The sequence below is a fragment of the Lissotriton vulgaris genome, chromosome 4_1, assembly GCF_964263255.1.
Source record: "Lissotriton vulgaris chromosome 4_1, aLisVul1.2, whole genome shotgun sequence".
Lineage (NCBI taxonomy): Eukaryota > Metazoa > Chordata > Amphibia > Caudata > Salamandridae > Lissotriton > Lissotriton vulgaris.
Window position 1 is genome coordinate 1,701,415,395 of NC_141691.1, and position 19,155 is coordinate 1,701,434,549.

Below are 19,155 nucleotides of genomic sequence, written 5' to 3' on the forward strand. Positions count from 1 at the left end.
AAAATTAGGGCTGGGAAAGGCAGCGATGGTTTTCCAATGCTTGAACCATGAGCAGGACACTTTGCTCCCCAAAGGTAAGTAGTTGATCGCAGTATCTGCATTTCAGGACACCTTTGTTGAATGCAGGCTGAATGTTTGGAACCAGCTCCTGCGATCGCCCCCTCACAGAAGTAGTTGCTCCTCCGGTGGATGTAGAGGTCCCATCACTGGGAACCTCTTGTGCCAGAGCCCTGACACTTTGCCGGGCAAAATTTTGGGGGTGCCTCCTCTCCACATGGCAAAGCATTGTGGAGTTCCCAAAAGAATATTTCTTAGTGGGGTCACCCCGTGACAGGATTGTATGGCAGATCCTGCACTCCACTTTTGGAGCATTCACCTTTTTCTGGTCATCTGGTATGGAAAAAAAATTCCAGATGAAATGCTCTTTCACCTTTGGCTGAGGAGGCTCTTCATCAATGAATTCACGCTCATCTTCACTGCTGGATGGTCTGGCAGACATGATTAACCAAGCAAGATCGAAGAGAAAAAAGGCAGGTCTTTCAGTCACAAAAGTGAAAGAAGAAGTGAAGGAAATGGGTGGGGATTTCATTCTTTGTAAAAAAACTGTTAGCAACCAATGAAAAGTGTTATTTTAAGGTCACATGACTTGACGCGCTGACGCTGCGCGCACCGGAGCGCTTCCGGGGGCGCATACGCGGCGCGAATGTAGGCGCTTCCGGGGGCGCATACGAAGCGCGAACGTAGGCGCTTACGCGGCGCGCCGACGTGACGTTTTGATAGTTTCACGGAAATGCAAAATTATTTTCATTTGGGTGGATGAGTGTGTATATGTGCGTTAGTGAGTGAATGACTGTCTCACTAGTGTCTTTATCAGTAACTACATATGTTTTGATCTAGTATATGGAGTATTGATGTATATAAGTGAGTAAATGTGAGTGAGAGATTGTAAGAGTTCCTGTTTAAATAAGTATTTGTTTCTATAAGTGATTGTTTAAGAGAGTAAGTATGTGTAAGTTTCCTTAGAAGTAAGGTGGTAGTGTGTGTATAGCTGTATATGCAAATAAATGGATGTTCAATAGTTTATTTTGTATGTGTGAGTATGTGTGTGAGTAACTTTTGGATGACTGTCAGTGTGTAACAGGATGTATAGGTGTATCACTACATATGATGAGTGAGTATATGTATGAGTGACTATATAGAACTGTTGGTGAATGAGTGGATGTGTATATAGATGGCGGAATTACTGAATTGGTTGTTGTAACTGGTAGGGAAATCTCTATGTTTTTGAAAATGTTAGTTTCTATTTTTGAATATGTGTTTCAAGGGTTACATTACACCGAAAGGAGGTCTATCACAAGGATGGTGTCATCAGTGATGTCATGAGTGATGTCACTGACCATGTCATGAGTGATGTAATATGTGACATCATCAGAAGTGCATTGCAGGCGCGCAAGTTATAGTGAGTCCAACTAACTAGAACGTGGGAATTTCAATGGTTTTATGTTTTATGTCAGTAAAATTTCCAGCTAACTATAACTGGTGTGAAACCTATGGTTTTTTCAGTGAATTGAATAGGATTTTTAAATGCTAATTCCTAACTATAACTGGTGTGAAACCTGTGGTTTTTTCAGTGAATATATATATATATATATATATGTGTCAAGAACAAAGATTCTCCCACTCAGAAGAACGGCACAGGCTACCTCTGGATGCTTCAAAATGTATTTATTAGAGGCACGAAATCAGCAGCTCTCTACTGACGCGTCGGTAGGGAGCTGCTGATTTCGTGCCTCTAATAAATACACTTTGAAGCATCCAGAGGTAGCCTGTGCCGTTCTTCTGAGTGGGAGAATCTTTGTTCTTGAAATTAAGGGTGTCCAGCACCCACACAGGCTCGCCGTGATACGAGACGAGGAACAGCCGGGAGAGGTTGTTGGAATATATATATATGTGTGTGTGAGTGTCAAAAGCGGTCTGGCATGCCTCAATCCAGATCACCTTACCTGGTTGCTTCCTTAAAGTCCGGTCTGTCAAGGGGGCAACAATGATGTCATACCTCTTGACAAATCTGCAGTAGTGCCTGGTTAGGCCTAAGAAGGCTGTCACCTCTGTCTGGGGCTTGGGGGTGCTTAAGCCAGAATGGGTCAATCTTGGGTTGTAGCGCTGCCACCTGGCTGCTTCCTACCTGGTGTCCCTAGTACACCACAGATACCTGTCCTATATGGCACTTACTAACCTTGACAGTGAGCCCTGTGCTCTGCAGGGCCTACAACACCTCCTGGAGATGGATCCTTCCAACTGAAGCTGAAAACTGCTATGTTGTCAAAATAGGAGGCACTAAAGTTCTTCATCCCAGCCAGGACCTGAGTGACCAACCTCTTGAATGTAGCAGGGGCGTTCTTTAGCCCAAAAGGCATATCCCAGAACTGGCTTTCTGGTGTTGACAATGCTGACCTTCCTCGTGCCCCTCTGTGAAGGCAATCTGTCAGTACCTATACTTTAAATCAGATACATTGAGGAGCTCCCAGCCGATCAATGAGCTCATCAGCACACTGGATGGGCTATGCGTCAGTCTTGGTGATGGCAGTGAGCCCACAGTAGTACATACAGAGCCACAGTTCAGGAGTTACACCGGGTAGGGTAGCCTTTGGAACAAAGTTCACTGGGCTGGACCGAGGACTGCTGGAAGGCTCAATCACTTCTAAGGTTAGCATCGTGGAAGCCTCTTCCGTAATGCTAGCCTTCACTCCGTCAGTAAGCCTGTAAATCTTGTGCTTTTCAAGTAGACTATCGCCAGTATCAATGTTATGAGTGCACCAATGGGCGACTACTAGAGTGAGTAAAAACAGAGTTGCAAACTGTCCCAGTAACTGGTGACAGTCACTCTGTTGCTCTAGGGTCTGTGTAGGTGAGAGGATCACAATATCCACTGGCCAATCCTGCTCCTGGGCAGACAGGAGGCCAGGGAGAGGTTCACTCTCCTCTTCCACCCAATCACCGGTGGCCAAGAGCATGGTCAACTCAATGGCCAACTCAAAAAGTGGAGTTTGAGGCAGCTCATGTGCAGTGGTTTCTAGGAGTCTGCAAGGCTACTAGGTAGGTGACGTCACTCTTGCTCTCCTTCACTTCAAATGGGCCAGAACACTTGTCTTGTAAAGCACAGGGCTCTACTGGCTCCATCACTCACACCTGTTTGCCAGGCTAAAACTCAACCAGAGTGGTATTGTGGTCATACTAATGTTTCAAAATAGACCTAAAGCAATCACACCACCCCAGAAAACTCTCCAAGCCTCATTTGATAAAGCTCCCTTTAATCCACAAGACCGCCACAAACAAGAAAAATACTCGTATGGATACATATATCTCACACCAAAATAAATATTTCCATCACATATTATTAACTGTTTTATTAACTAATGACAAATGACACAATTGGGTTACTTTTGATGATTTTATTTTTTTATGTGCCTCTTTGTAGTGCTTGGAGTGGTCTTTTAGATATTGTAAACAATACTGACAAACATAAGTTTTGTATAAAAGAGACATATTAAATAGGGTACTGTATGTTGCTTCCTCTGTATAAAGCTCTGTAGATAATAAAGCTGAGATGAACTGGTTCCAGTTCTCTTCTGACCTAAAGCGAAATATGTATAGGTTAGCAACAATTTTTTAATTTGCTATCAAATCTTAATGATAAGTGGCATGTCAGAATATGTAATTAATGTTTCATTAAAATTAACATTACAATTTAATTATATCTGTCAACATGAAAACACGTCAAACAAGTGGCTCTCCTACTACATTTTTGAAGGCACAATAAACATCAATAGATAATTCACTTGGCGACAGAAACCCTGCACTAACAATGTTTAAGAAAATTCTCAGACCTCTGCAAGCCATTAGTCTATAGCTTTTGTGAAAACACAAAGAGGTTCTACTGAATGAATCTAAAAAAGGAATGACTGGAGAGCTGCATGGGAATCTGATCATTAAGTAACTAAAAAGCAACATTCAGTCTTTATAAGGTACATGCATAAAGAATTTTTTTAAAAACAAAGAAAGGAAGTAGGCATATAGGACAGTCACACTAGTATTTATCTGTATTAGTTAGACCCAGATACTCAACTGTTTGTGATTCTACCACCAATGAATCACTACACAAAACTACTTAGTACATACAGCACAAGAGTGTCTATTATCTACACGTGTTATCATTGATAAGATCATTAATCTTATTTAGAAACTTCACATTTTCATTATTGATGATGCCCAGAGAGCATAATTAATATAGACCAAATATATAAATTATCCAACCCCTAATTACTGGAGTGTACATTAGCAATACGCTTGAGTCACGGAATCTTTATGAAAAAATCTTGATTTATTTCTATTCTTTTTGTAGAGGTTACACTCTGTACCCAGTAGATGGTAGCTGTTGCTTTGGCTCTATAGGAGATCAATATAATCGATCATAATGAATTCACTTCTGAATATTGCAATATGCGGACAATATCGTCCTCCTCGACAACTCAAAAATAGGACTCCAGAAAGCATTAAACTCTTTTCACCTATACAATAGTGTAAATAATTTGAAAGTAAACGAAGCAAAAACAAAGGTTCTATCATTTGAAAGGACGCTACAAAAAATAAATAACAATTGGTCCCTGGGTCCCCTAAAAATCTCTGGAGCCAAATCCTATAACTATTTGGGCACATGGTTTTCTGCAAATGGCTCATCAACAACATTTAAGCGTCACTAAAAGAACAAGGCAGCGTTAATAACCACAAGACTGTGTCAACTTAATGCAGCCCTTGAAAGTCCTTCCTCAGCACCAGTTAGAAAGGTACTCTAGGCAGTATTACCATCTGCAATTACCTATGGCAGTGTGGCCTTTCCAGGGCAACTCACCAATACCATCGAAAAATTACATCTAAAAATATACAAAAGAGTGTTTAAATTGCCCAGTTACACCAGGGGACCCTTGGTGAGACTTGAATTAGGCCTGGAGGGCATCATATGGTCAAGTATGGGGTCTTTTATAAAGTAGAACAATTGTTACTTACCTGTAAACAGGTGGTTCTCCAGTATTGGTGTATTTCATAGATTCACATGCTTGAATATTCCCCGTTGACGAAGTGGGAGTCCCATGGTACATAAAATAGCAATAAATGCTAAAATATATATAAATGTGAGAACATAACATAAGAAAAACTAGAAGTAAATACACAACTGAACTTCTAAAACAATTACTCCATAGGAATGCATGGTAGAGAAAGAAAACACTAGTAACATATCACTGTCAATATGTTAGTTCAAACTACAGCCAATCAGGCGCCAGCACCCTCTAGAACCTTCTCCTCAGAAGCTCAAGCCCTCAGATTTTCGTAGCACCAAAGAGACCCAGAGTGCATGAGGAGAAGAGAGCCTCTGAGGGGAGGAGGGTGGGTCGCATGTGAATCTATGAAAGACACCAATACTGGAGAACCACCTGTTTACAGGTAAGTAACAATTGTTCTTCTCCAGTATTAGGGGTGTCTTTCATAGATTCCCATGCTTGAAAAGAATAGAGAGCAGTAACCATAGATATATATGTATATATAAAGGAGGAGGGAACAGAGGCTCGCCTTATTTGAAAAGATGACAAAGTACTGCCTCCTTGATGGCGTCCAAGCAGTAATGCTTGGTGAAGGTGTGCCTGCTGGACCATGTCGCTGCACGGCAGATCTGATGGAGTGGCACACCGGCAAACAGGGCGTTGGATGAAGACATAGCCCTCGTAGAATGAGCCCTCACCGAAGACTGCAAGGGCATGCCAGCCTGTTGATGGCAGAAAGCAATGGCCGAAGAGATCCAACGGGCAATCGTTGGTTTGGTGACTGGGTGCCCCTGACGCAGTCGTCCATAAGCAATGAATAGTTGGTCGGATCTGCGAAAGGAGGCAGTTCTGCTAATGTAAAATTTAAGGCATCGTTTGATGCCCAAGGAATGTAATCGCTGCTCAGCCAGAGACTTCGGCTCAGCGAAGAAAGTTTTCAAGAATACAGGTTCGTTTAAATGAAAGTCCGTAGGCACCTTGGGTAGGAAGGATGGGTTGGTGCGAAGCACCACGCCGTCAGGTTTGAATTGAAGATAAGGCGGTTTGATAGTAAAGGCGTGGAGGTCACTCACACGCCGAGATGAAGTCAGAGCAAGAAGAAGAGCAACCTTCCAGGTAAGGAACTTAATGTCCGCCCTATGGATGGGCTCAAATGGTGAGTTCATAAGTTGCGACAGAACAACATTGAGATGCCACGATGGAGGAGGGCGTCGAATAGGGGGGAACTTCCGGAAAAGCCCTTTGAAAAACTGACGGATAATCCTGGACGAGCAGAGGGAGGAGGAGCCATCCTGTCAGAAGCGAGAGATTGCAGCTAGGAAAAACCTCAAGGTAGCATGCGAGAGTTCCGATTGAGCGAGACTCAAAAAGAATGGAAGAAGCTGCTCCGGAGTAGAGTGGATTGGATGGATATTTGCTGTCAGGCACTAATGACAAAACCTTTTCCAGTTGAGTTTGTAAGTTTTGATGGTAGACGGAGCCCGCGCATGAGCAAGGATCTCTCTGCAGCCTTGCGAGATATTTAAGTTGGTGAACTCAAGGTGCTCAGGTTCCATGCCGACAATTGTAGAGTGGAAGGATCCGGATGGCAAACCTGGCCCTTGTCCATCGTCAGGAGGTCTGGACGAGGACGAAGAGGGATAGGCTCGCACTGGGACAGAAGGAGCAACTCCGAGAACCACGCCTGTCTGGGCCATCGAGGGGCGATCAATAGAATGTGGCAGGGCTGCCTCCACATCTTCCAGAGCACCCGTGGTACCAACGGGATCGGCGGAAAGCCGTAAGCAAATAGATTGCACCAGTGGATCAAAAGGGCATTCCCACACAATCCGGGGTGGAGATGCCAACTTGCGTAAGACGGGCATTTCTGATTCTCTGGTGTCGCAAAGAGGTCTAGCGGTGGGCGACCCCATCGATGAAACACAAGATCCAGAGTCGGCTGATGCAGCTCCCATTCGTGTGTCGACGATGTGGACCTGCTGAGGGAGTCTGCCAGGATGTTTGAAACGCCCGGCAGGTGCACTGCCGTCAAGGTGATCTGATGACGTAGAGCCCAAACCCAAATCGACTGAGCCAGCCGAGACAAGCGTTGAGACTTGGTCCCTCTCTGTTTGTTCACGTAGTGCATGCTGGTTGTATTGTCCGTTTGAATAAGCACTGACTCCCCTTGAATTACAGGAAGGAACGAGTCCCAGAAAGATCGCCATCAGCTCTAGCCTGTTGATATGCCAAGAGCGTTGGGGTGGAGACCATTTGCCCTTGATGGAAAGACCGTGAAGATGAGCACCCCAGCCGTCCAGAGAGGCGTCTGTTGTGAGCGTGAGATCTGGCACGTTGACGAGAAAGGATGTTCCAGTCACCAGGTTGGTCGACTGTGCCCACCAGTACAGGCCCTTTCTCATGCAAGCTGTAACAGCCACCTGGTCGTTGAAAGATCTGGAGACCGGACGCCACTGTACGTCCAGTTCCTCTTGAATGGGACGGGTCCACAGTCTGCAATGTGGGATCAGTGCAATACAAGATGATGCCATCCCCAGAAATGACTAACGTCCGGACAGAAACGGACTGCTTTGATTGAATGAGAGACACTAGGCGGAGGATTTTCTGTTGTCGTTCGTGGGAAACGAACGCCTTTGAAAGCATAGTGCGCTGGTGCAAACTGTGACTTGTCGACATTGATGGTCAAGCCGAGGGATTGAAACACTTCCTGACAAAGATGAGTGTCTTGGATTAGTTGATGGCGTGATTGAGACTTGGGGAGGCAATTGTCCAAGTATGGAAAAATTTGGACGCCTCGGAGGCGTAGGTGAGCCACCACAGGAGCCAACACCTTCGTGAACACACGAGGGTCGGAGCGGAGTCCGAAAGGCAACACCTTGCACTGATAATGTGTCTGCCCCACCTTGAAGCGCAGGTACCTGCGATGCTGTTGCAGAAATGGGACATGAAAATATGCGTCTTGAAGATCTATGGTGGTCATAAAATCCCTGCTGGCCAGAAGACACAGAATCTCCAGTAGTGTCAGCATGCAGAAAGATGGACTCTTTAGATATCTGTTTAGAGCTCTCAAATCCAGAATTGGGCGCCAATCTCCCGTCTTCTTGAGCATGAGGAAGAATCGAGAGTAAAAACCCTCCCCTCTCTGAGGCACTGGAAGCACTTCGACTGCACCCTTCTGAACAAGAAGACGGACTTGATGGTAAAGCTCCTCAAGATGGGGAGGAGGATGGCCAGACGGTGGGGTATGGGGAGGAATCTTGACGAACTCTAAGGTATGACCTTTCATCACAATATCCAAAACCCAGCGGTCTGTGGTGATGGAGGACCACTGAGAATAAAACAGAGAGAATCGACCTCCAACACTTTGGGGATGGCAAAAGTCATTGGCGTTTGGGGGTTGATCCTCGAAAGGATGACTTTCCCCTATAAGGCTTTGAGGACTGCTGTCGATTGGATTGCTGTTGATTGGAAGAGTAACATTGATTGCTCTGATTGTAGGAGCGATACTGAGATTGTCCTCCTTGAAAAGTTGAAGAAGTGCAGCGTCCACCTCGAAAGGACTGTTTTCGAAATTGTAAAGTGCCCAGTGATTTAGCAGTATCAGTGTCCTTTTTAATGGACTCCAAAGCGTCGTCAATGTGGGAACCAGAGAGCGATTCCCCATCATAAGGCATATCCAGGATCTTGGACTTGACTTCCTGCCGGAAAGAGGTGGACTTCAACCAACCCTGGCGTCGTAAGGCAGCCGCACTAGCAAGCTGGCGGAAACCAGAGCCCACAATATCGACTGCGCAGTCAATCATCTCTTCAGATGCTCTCTGTCCGTCCTGGATGAGCTGCAGAGCGTCAGTCTTGGAAGCGTCCAGAATGAGGTTGACCAGGGGAGATATGTCCGATCACATCTGCCGGTCGTAGCGGACCAAGATGGCTAAGGCATTCGCCGCCCGTACTGTAGTGGAAGCCATGGTTGAGAATTTCCGTCCAATGGCGTTTAGGCGCCAACCCTCTCTATCTGGAGGCACGGTGATTGGAGAAGCTGGATTACGGGCCCGGCGCTGTGCCGCTTGAGTCACAACCGAATCCGGCTTAGGATGAGAGACCAGGCATGCTGGTGAACCAGTTGGGGCCTTATATTTCTTTTCAAGGCGGGGTATTTGGGCAGGTAACGAGTTCGGAGCCTGCATGAGTTTAACTCCCTCCTTCCATATGAAATCGATTATTGGAATCGTGTGGACTTGTTAGAAAGGCTGATTTTTGAAGTCAGAGAGGAAACAGTCCTCCTCTCTCTGTGTCCTCGGCAATTTAAAGTGCTGAGCCACTCGATCCATCAAAAGATGAAAACTGGCAATAACGACTGGAGGGGAATCTCCAGATTCTCCTGGTTGAGGAGAGGGCGTCTGCATTTGGTAGTTGTCCCACTCTGCCATGCCGGTTGAGGCATCATCATTATCTGTGTCATCGTGGACCTCTTCGTCCTCCCGTTCTGGAACTGCCTCATCATCCGCATCCTGAGGATACACAGTAGTGTGAATCTTGACCGACGTTTGAACCTGAGGAGAAGGCGTCGGAGGCAAAGGCGGCGGAGCAGTTGGCGGAGCTGTCGCAGTCGCCGCAGGTAACGGTCTATGTGTACCTTGAGGCGTTGGTGGAAAACGCCGGTTGTAGTCGTCCAGCATGTGCTGGAGATTCAAAATTAAAGACAAAGGCAAAGTAGCCATTGGAACTTGAACGAACTGGTCTTCAGCGTGAGACTCCTGGTTGCCGCCTTCGTTATCACTGTCGGACTAAGAGCCACCCCGAAAGGGACATCCACATCGTTGTCAGAGTCAGGCTCAGAGGTAGTGGGGAACATAGGTGATGGAGGCTGCAGATCTGGAGCAGACAACTGGTGGTACGACAGTGGACGGCTATGGTGTGACGAATCAGTGCCAACGGATGCAGAAACTGAAGTAGATAGAGGCACAAGGGGCAACGAGGTAAAGAAGATGGTGCCACCGTCGACGGTGTCGTCCACGGTATCGTTGACGGTGCTGAAATGGCCGTCGTCAAATATGACTGATGAATCCAGCATCAACGGTAGGCTCGTAGACGAAGCCGTCGTCGACGGTGCCTTCGTCAACTGTGCTGTCGACTGAACTTTTTTAGTTGACATAACCGCCGACTAAGTCGTCGACGCAGTAGTCACTCCTGTAGACAGAGGTCTCGTCGACGATTGTTTAGTCGACGGAGTCTTCGTCGACGACAAAGACTTCTTGATGGATTTCGTCGACGATGATGGTTTCTTTGTCGACGAGGTGATAGGAATCGTCGACGAAACAGTCTGAAAAGCCAAAGAAACTCTCGTTGATGTAGAGGTCGTCGACGAGCTCGTCGTCGACAAGCTAAAAGCGGACGTCGCCATCAGTGTCGTCTTCGACGATGTATAGACTGCAGATCTCGTCGTCGGAACGCTTGTAGACGCTCCGGTCGACGACGAAGCATGTTTAGGTGTGGAAACATGCTGAGAGGCAGCAGAAGAAGCCTGAGAGCCAGGTCTTGTGGGCGCAGCCGTAGTAGGTGCTGATGTGGACACCACAGACGCGAAAGGTAGGGCCAGTTTCTTCTTTTTAAGAAAAGGAGAAGGCATATCCTGCACACTACCACACTTAGAGACTGTAGATGAGGGTCTAGATTGAAAACTCTCAGACAGAACAGAATCCTTGTCTTTAAGACGTTGGAGCCAAAGGAGGAGACGACCCTCTCTGTCCTTCAGAGTCTTGTTAGAAAAGGTTCTACAAAACTTGCAGCTGCCAATTTTATGCTCAGGATAGAGACAATAAATACATTTCTTGTTGGGGTCTTCTTTAAAAAGACGCAATTTCCCACAAAAAGAGCAAGGTCGGAATAAAGACTTCTTACTTGACATGTTGAAAGTTCTGGAAACCAGAAGTAGTAGAGGAAAAAACTGAGCAGAGCTCAGGGAGACTCCCTTCACATGACGTGCGGTAGAAAATCTGAGGGCTTGAGCTTCTGAGGAGAAGGTTCTAGAGGGTGCTGGCGCCTGATTGGCTGTAGTTTGAACTAACATAATGACAGTGATATGTTACTAGTGATTTCTTTCTCTACCATGCATTCGTATGGAGGAATTGTTTTAGAGGTTCAGTTGTGTATTTACTTCTAGTTTTTCTTATGTTATGATCTCACATTTATATACATTTTAGCATTTATTGCTATTTTATGTACCGTGGGACTCCCACTTCGACGACAGGGAATATTCAAGCATGTGAATCTATGAAAGACACCCCTAATACTGGAGAACTATCACAGATGCATCACGGCAACACCGGGTTCCCTGAAATATATCTGGCAAAATATCTTCAAACAAAAAACCAATCCTTGTTCTACTTATTTAAGGATATCAGCAGATACCCTACAAATCGACTTGACCACTTTAAATACTTCTTCACTTACGTTCGCTGCAATAAAAAGTATAATGAGAAAACAGACCAAATCACTTTCCAAGACTATGGATCTGCAAATAATTAATACCACTCCACCACTAAGGGCCCTGGCAGCTTCACACAACAGTGAAAGTCAAGTTGGACTTAGGGCACAACCTTATCTCAATTGCACTACAGGGAAAGCCTGTCTGACTAAAATCTTGGCAGTAAGGATGCTGGCACTACAAATCAAAGATTTTAATCCCAATTGGCCGCTGCTGTCTAAAGTAGTTAAGTGTAGACTCTGCGGCTACATATCAGAATATTTTCTATATTTACTGTACAGCTGTCCAATCTTGCTCGACTACCGTCAATCTTAATGAAGCCACTCTTTTTAATTCACGGCATAAGAACATGCAACCAAGCAATGAACTGGATTTTTAGTACAATGGTCCCCCTCAAACTGGCAAGAATAGGTACATTTTTTAAAGCAGCGCAGGACTTCCTAAAAAAGAGTTATCTTATGCAGTAATTGCGTCTTCTCTTAGCTGAAACTTTTTTATTCATTTTATGGAAGTTTTTTTTTATTACCTTCATAATAGATATGTGAAAGGGAAGATTGTAGAGTGAAAGCCTGTACACCAAGTGCCTCCTTCCTTTGGGCACAAAAGCCATTCATATTATATGGTTTTGACATGCAACTAGCATTTTATTTTGTTTCTGTACAATGATGTTTCTTTTTTAAAATATTTTCTATTGTCATGATTTTAAGTAATCTACACAATAAACTTTGTATTGACTTGAATTCACTTCTGATGAAGAAGCTGGAGGGTTGGAATAAATAAATTGGAGTTGAACATAGAATATTCCGTGACTCATCTTTGATACGATTGTCTGGGATCCAGTCAGTAACGTAAAGCCTAACTAAAGATGATATTATCAATGATAACACATGTGTGGATAATAGACACTCCTGTCCTGTATGTGCTACATGCATAATGAACATGTGTACTTTTAGTAGGAAACCAGATAGTTGAGCAATGGGAAAGAGAGGCTGCTTTGTTGATGTGAGCTGCGGCAGAGAGCGCAACACATTGTGATTCCTTTTACTGAAACTGTGGTTTCTGCAGAATACCAAAACATACTTAACAGCACAGCATACACAGCCAAATTCATCCTCAGGGACAAATGTAGGAGAAACAAAAAAAAAATAAAGCGGCGACTGTTCCATATGGGCTAATAAGCAGGGGCGGCTTCACCGCTATGGCGGAGGAGCGCGCCCCACTGCTTTCTCGCAGTGCGAGCAGCAGAAACATAAAATGGTAATACATTTTACTTATTACCATTTTATGTTTGCGTTGTAGGTGGGCGTAGCTGCTCTGCTCTCCGAGTAGGGCAGGTAAGGAGTAGTGTGCCCACACTTGAGTGCACAAAGACTGTTTATTTGGGCCTCTCAAACCAGTCATGTGCACGTTTCCCTTCTCCATACAGGCTGCTTCTTGCAGCGCTGTGATTGGCTTAGGGGAGGGAGCTAGGCTGCCTGTTTCCTGTCCAAGACGAGTTGGCGGAGGACCTGGCCTCAATATAAGTTTACATTTACTTTTTTATTGCCCCCTTCCCCTCCTGTCCTCCCCGCGGCCCCCTTCCTCGTGAGCCATGCCAGCCATGACTGCTAATAAGCGTTACCCTGCCCCCGCTAAAGGATCAGCCAAAATGAAAAATAAAATGGTAATAAATTGTGTTTATTACCATTTCATTTTTTCTTCTGTTTACGCTGAGCTGAAAGGGTAGTGTTATTGCTGGAGATTGGCAGCAGAGACTGAAAGGAGTGGAAGCAACAGTTTAAAGGGTGCATGTCACTTTGGCCAGGTGTCTTGCGGCAGCCAGGCTGACATGCGCACTTTAAACCTCTCCAACCCAAGATGTCTAAGACAGCTGGGAGGAGAGAAGGCAAAGGTCCCCAGTGCTTAATGGGGCGTAAAGCCCACCCGCTCCAACCAATCCTGGTGCTTTTCTCATGCTGTTAACATTAATAGCAACATGAGAAAATCATCTGTAGTGGTACAGGGAAGTTGACTCAGACTCCTGCTGGAACTGCAGAGGAACACTGAGGACGCAGTACGGGTAAGTAAACATTTTCATTATGCTATACTTTTTTGACCCACTGACAGGCACTATGAGAAACTCGCACTGCCTTCAGCCTCAAGTCCGGAGATCTTGATCGTGGCTCGTTATAAGCACTGTTTACAACAAGCCACGATTGAGAGCTTTGGCAAGGAGACTAAAGGCAGCGCTGGTGTCTCTCAGTCACTGTTTGCTCGCCCCACCACCTAATATTGTCGCCAGTCGCTACAGAAAAAGCAACACTAGGTGAGAAACACATTTTAAAAATGTCAAGCCAATTTTCTTAAAAGGAAGAATATTTATTGACTAGAGACACCAAAATGAAGAAAACTGAGCGAAAGCATCAGGAGTAAGCCAAGAACGATTCCTTATGAAACAATAAGCCCCTAGGGTGGAGTAGACAGGAACCCCGGCAAAATCCACAAACAGCAATGGTGCATGGCCAAATTGTTGGCCGACCATAGTGATAGGTATGGAGGACTAGAATCAAGGTGTCCTATAATTCATCCCGGTTGTAAGGTTTACCTTCACTCTGAAGGATGCAAATTTTCAGCTGGGTGGTCATGCAACATGCATGAAGCTTGTGTTCAAAAACGCAAAATGCTAAAATACACTTGTCATGTATTATATTTTCCAGAGAGGTTAGGCACCATGTCCCAACTTTTTTGGTTCCAGACTTTTTATTAAAGTTTTATGGCATACATATACCTCACCTACATCCAATAGGATGGCAAAGGGGAGACTTGTGGGAGAGAATCAACTCAGGAAAAAACCAGCGGGATAGAAAGAGGAAAGAAGTGGAGCAAGGAATGGTCAGGGAGGGGAAGGGAGGTAAAGGAGATAAGGGGGTGAGGACAACTTGCATTTAACTCTGATGTGGACATGATTGTGATTTGAGTAGGATGGAGTCAGACGCAGGGTGGAAAGAGTTCCCTTCCAGTCACGTCAGGGTGGAACTCAAATTTTGTGAGTCAAAGGACCCGCAGGTAGAGGGGGCTGGTACGTTTTCTGAAGTCCTGTGCGAGAAAGAAGACATAAGGTGGCCATATTGTGTCAAACTGCAGCAGGCTGGACTCTACTGCTGCGGTAGCCTTTTCCAGTCATAGTAGATACCACAGTTTTTGTCCCCAGTCTAAGTGGGTGGATGTTTTTTCTGTACCCAGTGAGTCAGCTTCCATTGTTTCTCTACACAGAGAACAGTCTTCCCTTTTTGAGAGTAAAGAGGGTAGGTCTGGATATTGGGTAGGCCCAGCAGAATGTAACTCGGGAAGCGAGGGAGGTCTGTGTCGAAGATTTCATTAATGTCATGGAGGACCTCATCCCAATAGCTGTGTAGCTTGGGACAGCGCAATAGAAGATTAGTGAGCGTGCTAAACTCGCTGCAAGATCACCAGCATGTGTCACCATGTTGCCAATCTAGCCAGGGTGTAGTACCAGGAATGGGTGGTTTTGAGCATAGTTTTCTGTGATGCGGAGGAGTGAGCAGAGGAGCAGGTTCAGTGCAGGAAGCAGGAGTGGCCACCTGGTCTAAGTTGGGGATTTGGACGGCTGGAGTGGTTTTGTCAAGAGAAGTCGTTCGTTGCTATCTCTGGTGATCATCCATTTTTCAAATAGTGTCAGTTTACGACTAGCATGACAGTGGACCTGGGGTCTGGTAACCCAATTTTGGACTCCTGTGTACCGCCATTCTTCCTGAACCTGAAGACCATAGGAATCTTGTAGCTGGGAATAGGTCTGGACATCAGTGTGGTCAAACAAATCACCCAGTCTCTTGAAGCCTTCATTCTGCCAGGCATGATAGCCTTTTACAGCGTGACCCAGTGGAAAGTCAGGGTTGCAAATAAGTGGTGTGAGTGGCCGACACAGGTGAGGGGAGCTCACTCTCGATAACCAATGTATTCCAGGCTGTAATGGTGTCTTGGACTACTGGGGAGATGCAAACCCCAGGCAGAAGGACTCCTAGGGAGCAGGGTTTTTTCTCCAGATGTGGATTCCAGCCACAGCTTGGTCCAGAAAGCATCAATGCTTCTCTTTAAGCATCTGGCCCACTCAACCTTGTAGGGAAGTTGGACAGCGAGGTAGTATTGAGTAGGTTCAGGATCCCGAGGCCACCAGGGGCAACTGTCGCATATTCTTTTTTTCCTTGCCAACCACGACTGTTTACCCTCCCATATGAAGCTCTCGAAAAATTGCTGAAGTGTGTGCAGAGTGCGGGAGATGGGTTTGGAAGGAAGGATCTGCATGATGTAAAAGATTTTGGGTAACTGTCATTTTTACTGCTATCCTCCCCAACCAGTAAAGGCCTCCATATATCTAGGCCTGCAGTTCTGAGCGTGCTGTGTTCAGCAAGTCTACATAATTTCTTTACACTGTCTTGTTTAGGGAGGGACAGATTTTAAATCCAAGGTATAGCAGCCAGTGCATAGATCAGGGGAATGAGTGGGAGAGTAACAGCTGTGACCTGTCCTGAGCCGAGACTGAGATCTCTTCCCATTTTACTAGGGGGGGGACGGAGGGGGATTTGAGATAATGTCAGGTTAAAATGACTGAAAGCAGGCACTGGTGTTATGGGGGCGGCCGTGCTGCTTAAGAAAACACAACCGGTTTCAGATAAAGCAGCACATGTCCGGCCTGCAGTAAGAGAAACTCAATAAAGTAAATAGTGCTTACAGATCCCACAGGTCCCATGTAACAACCGAAGTAAAAGGGCCAGTCACCATGGGAGATGACAAAGGAAGGCAAGGCAGTACTAAGGCGGGACTAACAAGCCTATTAACTAATCCGAAGGCAGCATTTACCAAAGACAATTATGCAAGCCAATAAAAATATGGGATGAGAGTGCGTGCAGCTTCTCTCCCATACTCTACTACAGCAGTCTCGCAGAGCGAGAGGCGCATGCGTGCTGCCGCTAGGCTCAACCTAAAAATGTGCCTGGCGTCCAACAAGCAGAAATGCACAACGTAATTTTCAAGGAAGGAAGTGCAAAAAATGATAAACTGCAACCCCTGGCAAACAAATAGGTTTAAAAAAGTTCATGGAGAAGTGCACACCAAAAATACTGCAAACTCTAAGGAAAAATCCAATGATTCTCAAATGTTCCTGCTAGTGCGTGCTACACAGTGTTAGAGGGCTGCTGGTCCCTCATCTGAACACGAATGTGTGTGATTGATCAAGCCCGATAGCCTGAAAAGAACCATGTGCACAGCTGATAAATGTTTTGCTGACTTCACAAAGTTTGTGGCAAGCAAATTTAAACTATCCTAAACAATATTACAAAAACAACAATATTCTCATGTGGTGTCTCAATCAATTTTCATTAAATTAATGAAACATTGAAGTTTATAGGCAACTCATTAAATCAGTTACAATGTGATTGTATATTGATAATTAATTGCACTATAGTTCAATGGTTTAACAACCATTAAAATTAAATATTATCTATGTTTATATTACAGTGGCCCCTGAAGAAGGGACTTAAGGTTCCCAAATGATTGGGTACGGTGTCATCAAACGCAACGTCAATTAAGCTCATTGTAATTTTGTTTGAGTTGTGCAATTGTTATTGATGTATCAACAATTATGATACAACCATATTTTCAATGATTTAATAAGTTGCCTATACATTTTAATGTTTCATGAATTTAATGAAAATTGATTGAAACCCCTCATGAGAATATTGTTGTTTTGTAATATTGTTTAGGATCGTTTTTTTTTGCTTGCCACAAACTTTGTGAAGTCAGCAAAACATTTATCAGCTGTGCACACGGTTCTTTCTAGGCTATCAGGCTTAATCAATCACACACAAACATATAGGTCAACCTTGTCAAGGCTGAAATTATTTATTGTTTTTTGCAAGCATAGGTAATGGTCAGGGCTTTACGTGGGCCGGGTCTCAACGGGGCTGGGCACCAGCACTTTCTTAGAGGGGGCCACGAAATGTGTCTTTATCAGGCTCTGTTTTTTGTGCCCAGGCAAAGGTGGTAAGTTTTTTTCAGACTGCAGTGACAGCAGGCACATCAATGCGCGCATGCTCACAACTGCTCACTTCTCACTAGTGGAGAAGTTACGGCATGAAGTCATGCCAGGTGAGCATTGTAGAGGAAGGGAAATCCGTTAAAGAGAGTAATTTTCTCTTTGGGTTTCCCTTCTCTTTTTGGAACACAGGAGCAGCAACATCGTTGTGGTGTCACCAGGGCTTTAAGTGGAAGCTTATTCAATATTATAGACAACAAGCCATAGTTGCGGCTTATTTATCTTATGCAACTAACAACCATTGACAAAGCCAAGTCCTGACTTGTTGTAGGTATGATGTTACTTGTTGTATCATATATCTGGATGCAATGACAAAAACCGCAAAATACAAGTCGGACGGCACACCATGCTAAGCACAAATATTCACCCTATGTGTTTTTAAGCCACACCCTTAATTACATAGGCAACACCCCTTTGAGAGACCTCCAGTTTGCTCATTCCACTTAAAGCCCTGGTAATAGTCATTAAGATTTTAAAAGTAAAAATCCCACTATCTAAAGATGATGGGTAAAGTTTTGAACAAAAAATTGCCCATCAGGATTAAAAAAGATTAATCTAACGAAATTAGAGACTGCCACACTAGCACTGCCACGAAAGTGGCCTCATTTCTAAACTGATCTTCTCATTTGCACTCCCAGTCAAGAAAGCTAATGGATGAGGTGGGTTAACGTACTGACCCATGCGGTTATGGGTTCAAAATTTGTATAACAAGAAAATACCTATGGGCGAAAAAAACTGGTTGAAACATTTGTTAGTAAAATCAAAAGATATTGACTGGAGCCAAATCAAGATCATGCTTCTCCACGTGTGACGTAGCAAGCGTCCATCTGATATGGGGTAATTACTACCCCGATCAACAAGAGGTCATGTTTCGACATCCTTAGAGGAACAACACTTGTGAAGCTTGTCAGAAAGGGAAGTGGGTATTTTCTTTACCAAATACCCGCTTATAAAAACGTGTTTGCTGTTTTGTGAAAGAATTGTTTGCGATTGATATCTGAATTTGTAGAGCTTTCTGCTCCTCCTGCTAAAGCAACAATGACTGGGAATGTACAGCAGCAAAAGTAAGTAACTTGGTCAGAGATGTTGGTGCGCCTGAGTTTGAGTTTAAGGGAATTGTAGAGCGCGCATACACCTAGCGGTTTCTTGGCGCTGTGTGACTACTGCTACTCAGGGGGCAGAAAAGTTTAGGGATACGGCCATTTAAGAGGGGAAGGCTTGGGTAAAGAGAAAGGTTTTGAGGCCTTTACGGAACAGTGGGTACTGGGAACAGGATCTCAAATGGAGTGGGAGCGAATTCCAAAATGCGGGAGCCGTGGTAGAGAATTTGGAACCTCCCCACTTTTTCCGTTTGAAGCGGGGGACCACAAGGAAATGATGGGTAGCAGAGCAAAGTTGTCTCGGTGGAGTGTAGTCTTGAATGGCTGTGTTACTGAAAGATGGGGCAGAGCCAGTCCGGGCTTTAAAGATGGTACAGCCAAGCT

At 44.8% G+C, this 19,155-nt stretch overlaps 1 protein-coding gene across 7 annotated transcripts in view; it reads right to left on the minus strand.

Moving 5' to 3' along the window:
* Positions 1 to 3,437: 3,437 nt before the first annotated feature.
* The window catches only part of C4_1H8orf88 (chromosome 4_1 C8orf88 homolog), a 736,309-nt gene continuing 720,591 nt past the window's right edge, over positions 3,438 to 19,155 (minus strand). For all 7 annotated transcript variants that reach the window (XM_086967013.1, XM_086967010.1, XM_086967012.1 and 4 more), the window contains one exon: positions 3,438 to 3,634. Coding sequence is in view for 3 of the 7 variants with exons in the window: in XM_086967010.1 (XP_086823136.1) it covers positions 3,548 to 3,634 (87 nt within the window). In the remaining 4 variants the exon portion in view is untranslated. The remainder of the gene's footprint in view (positions 3,635 to 19,155) is intronic.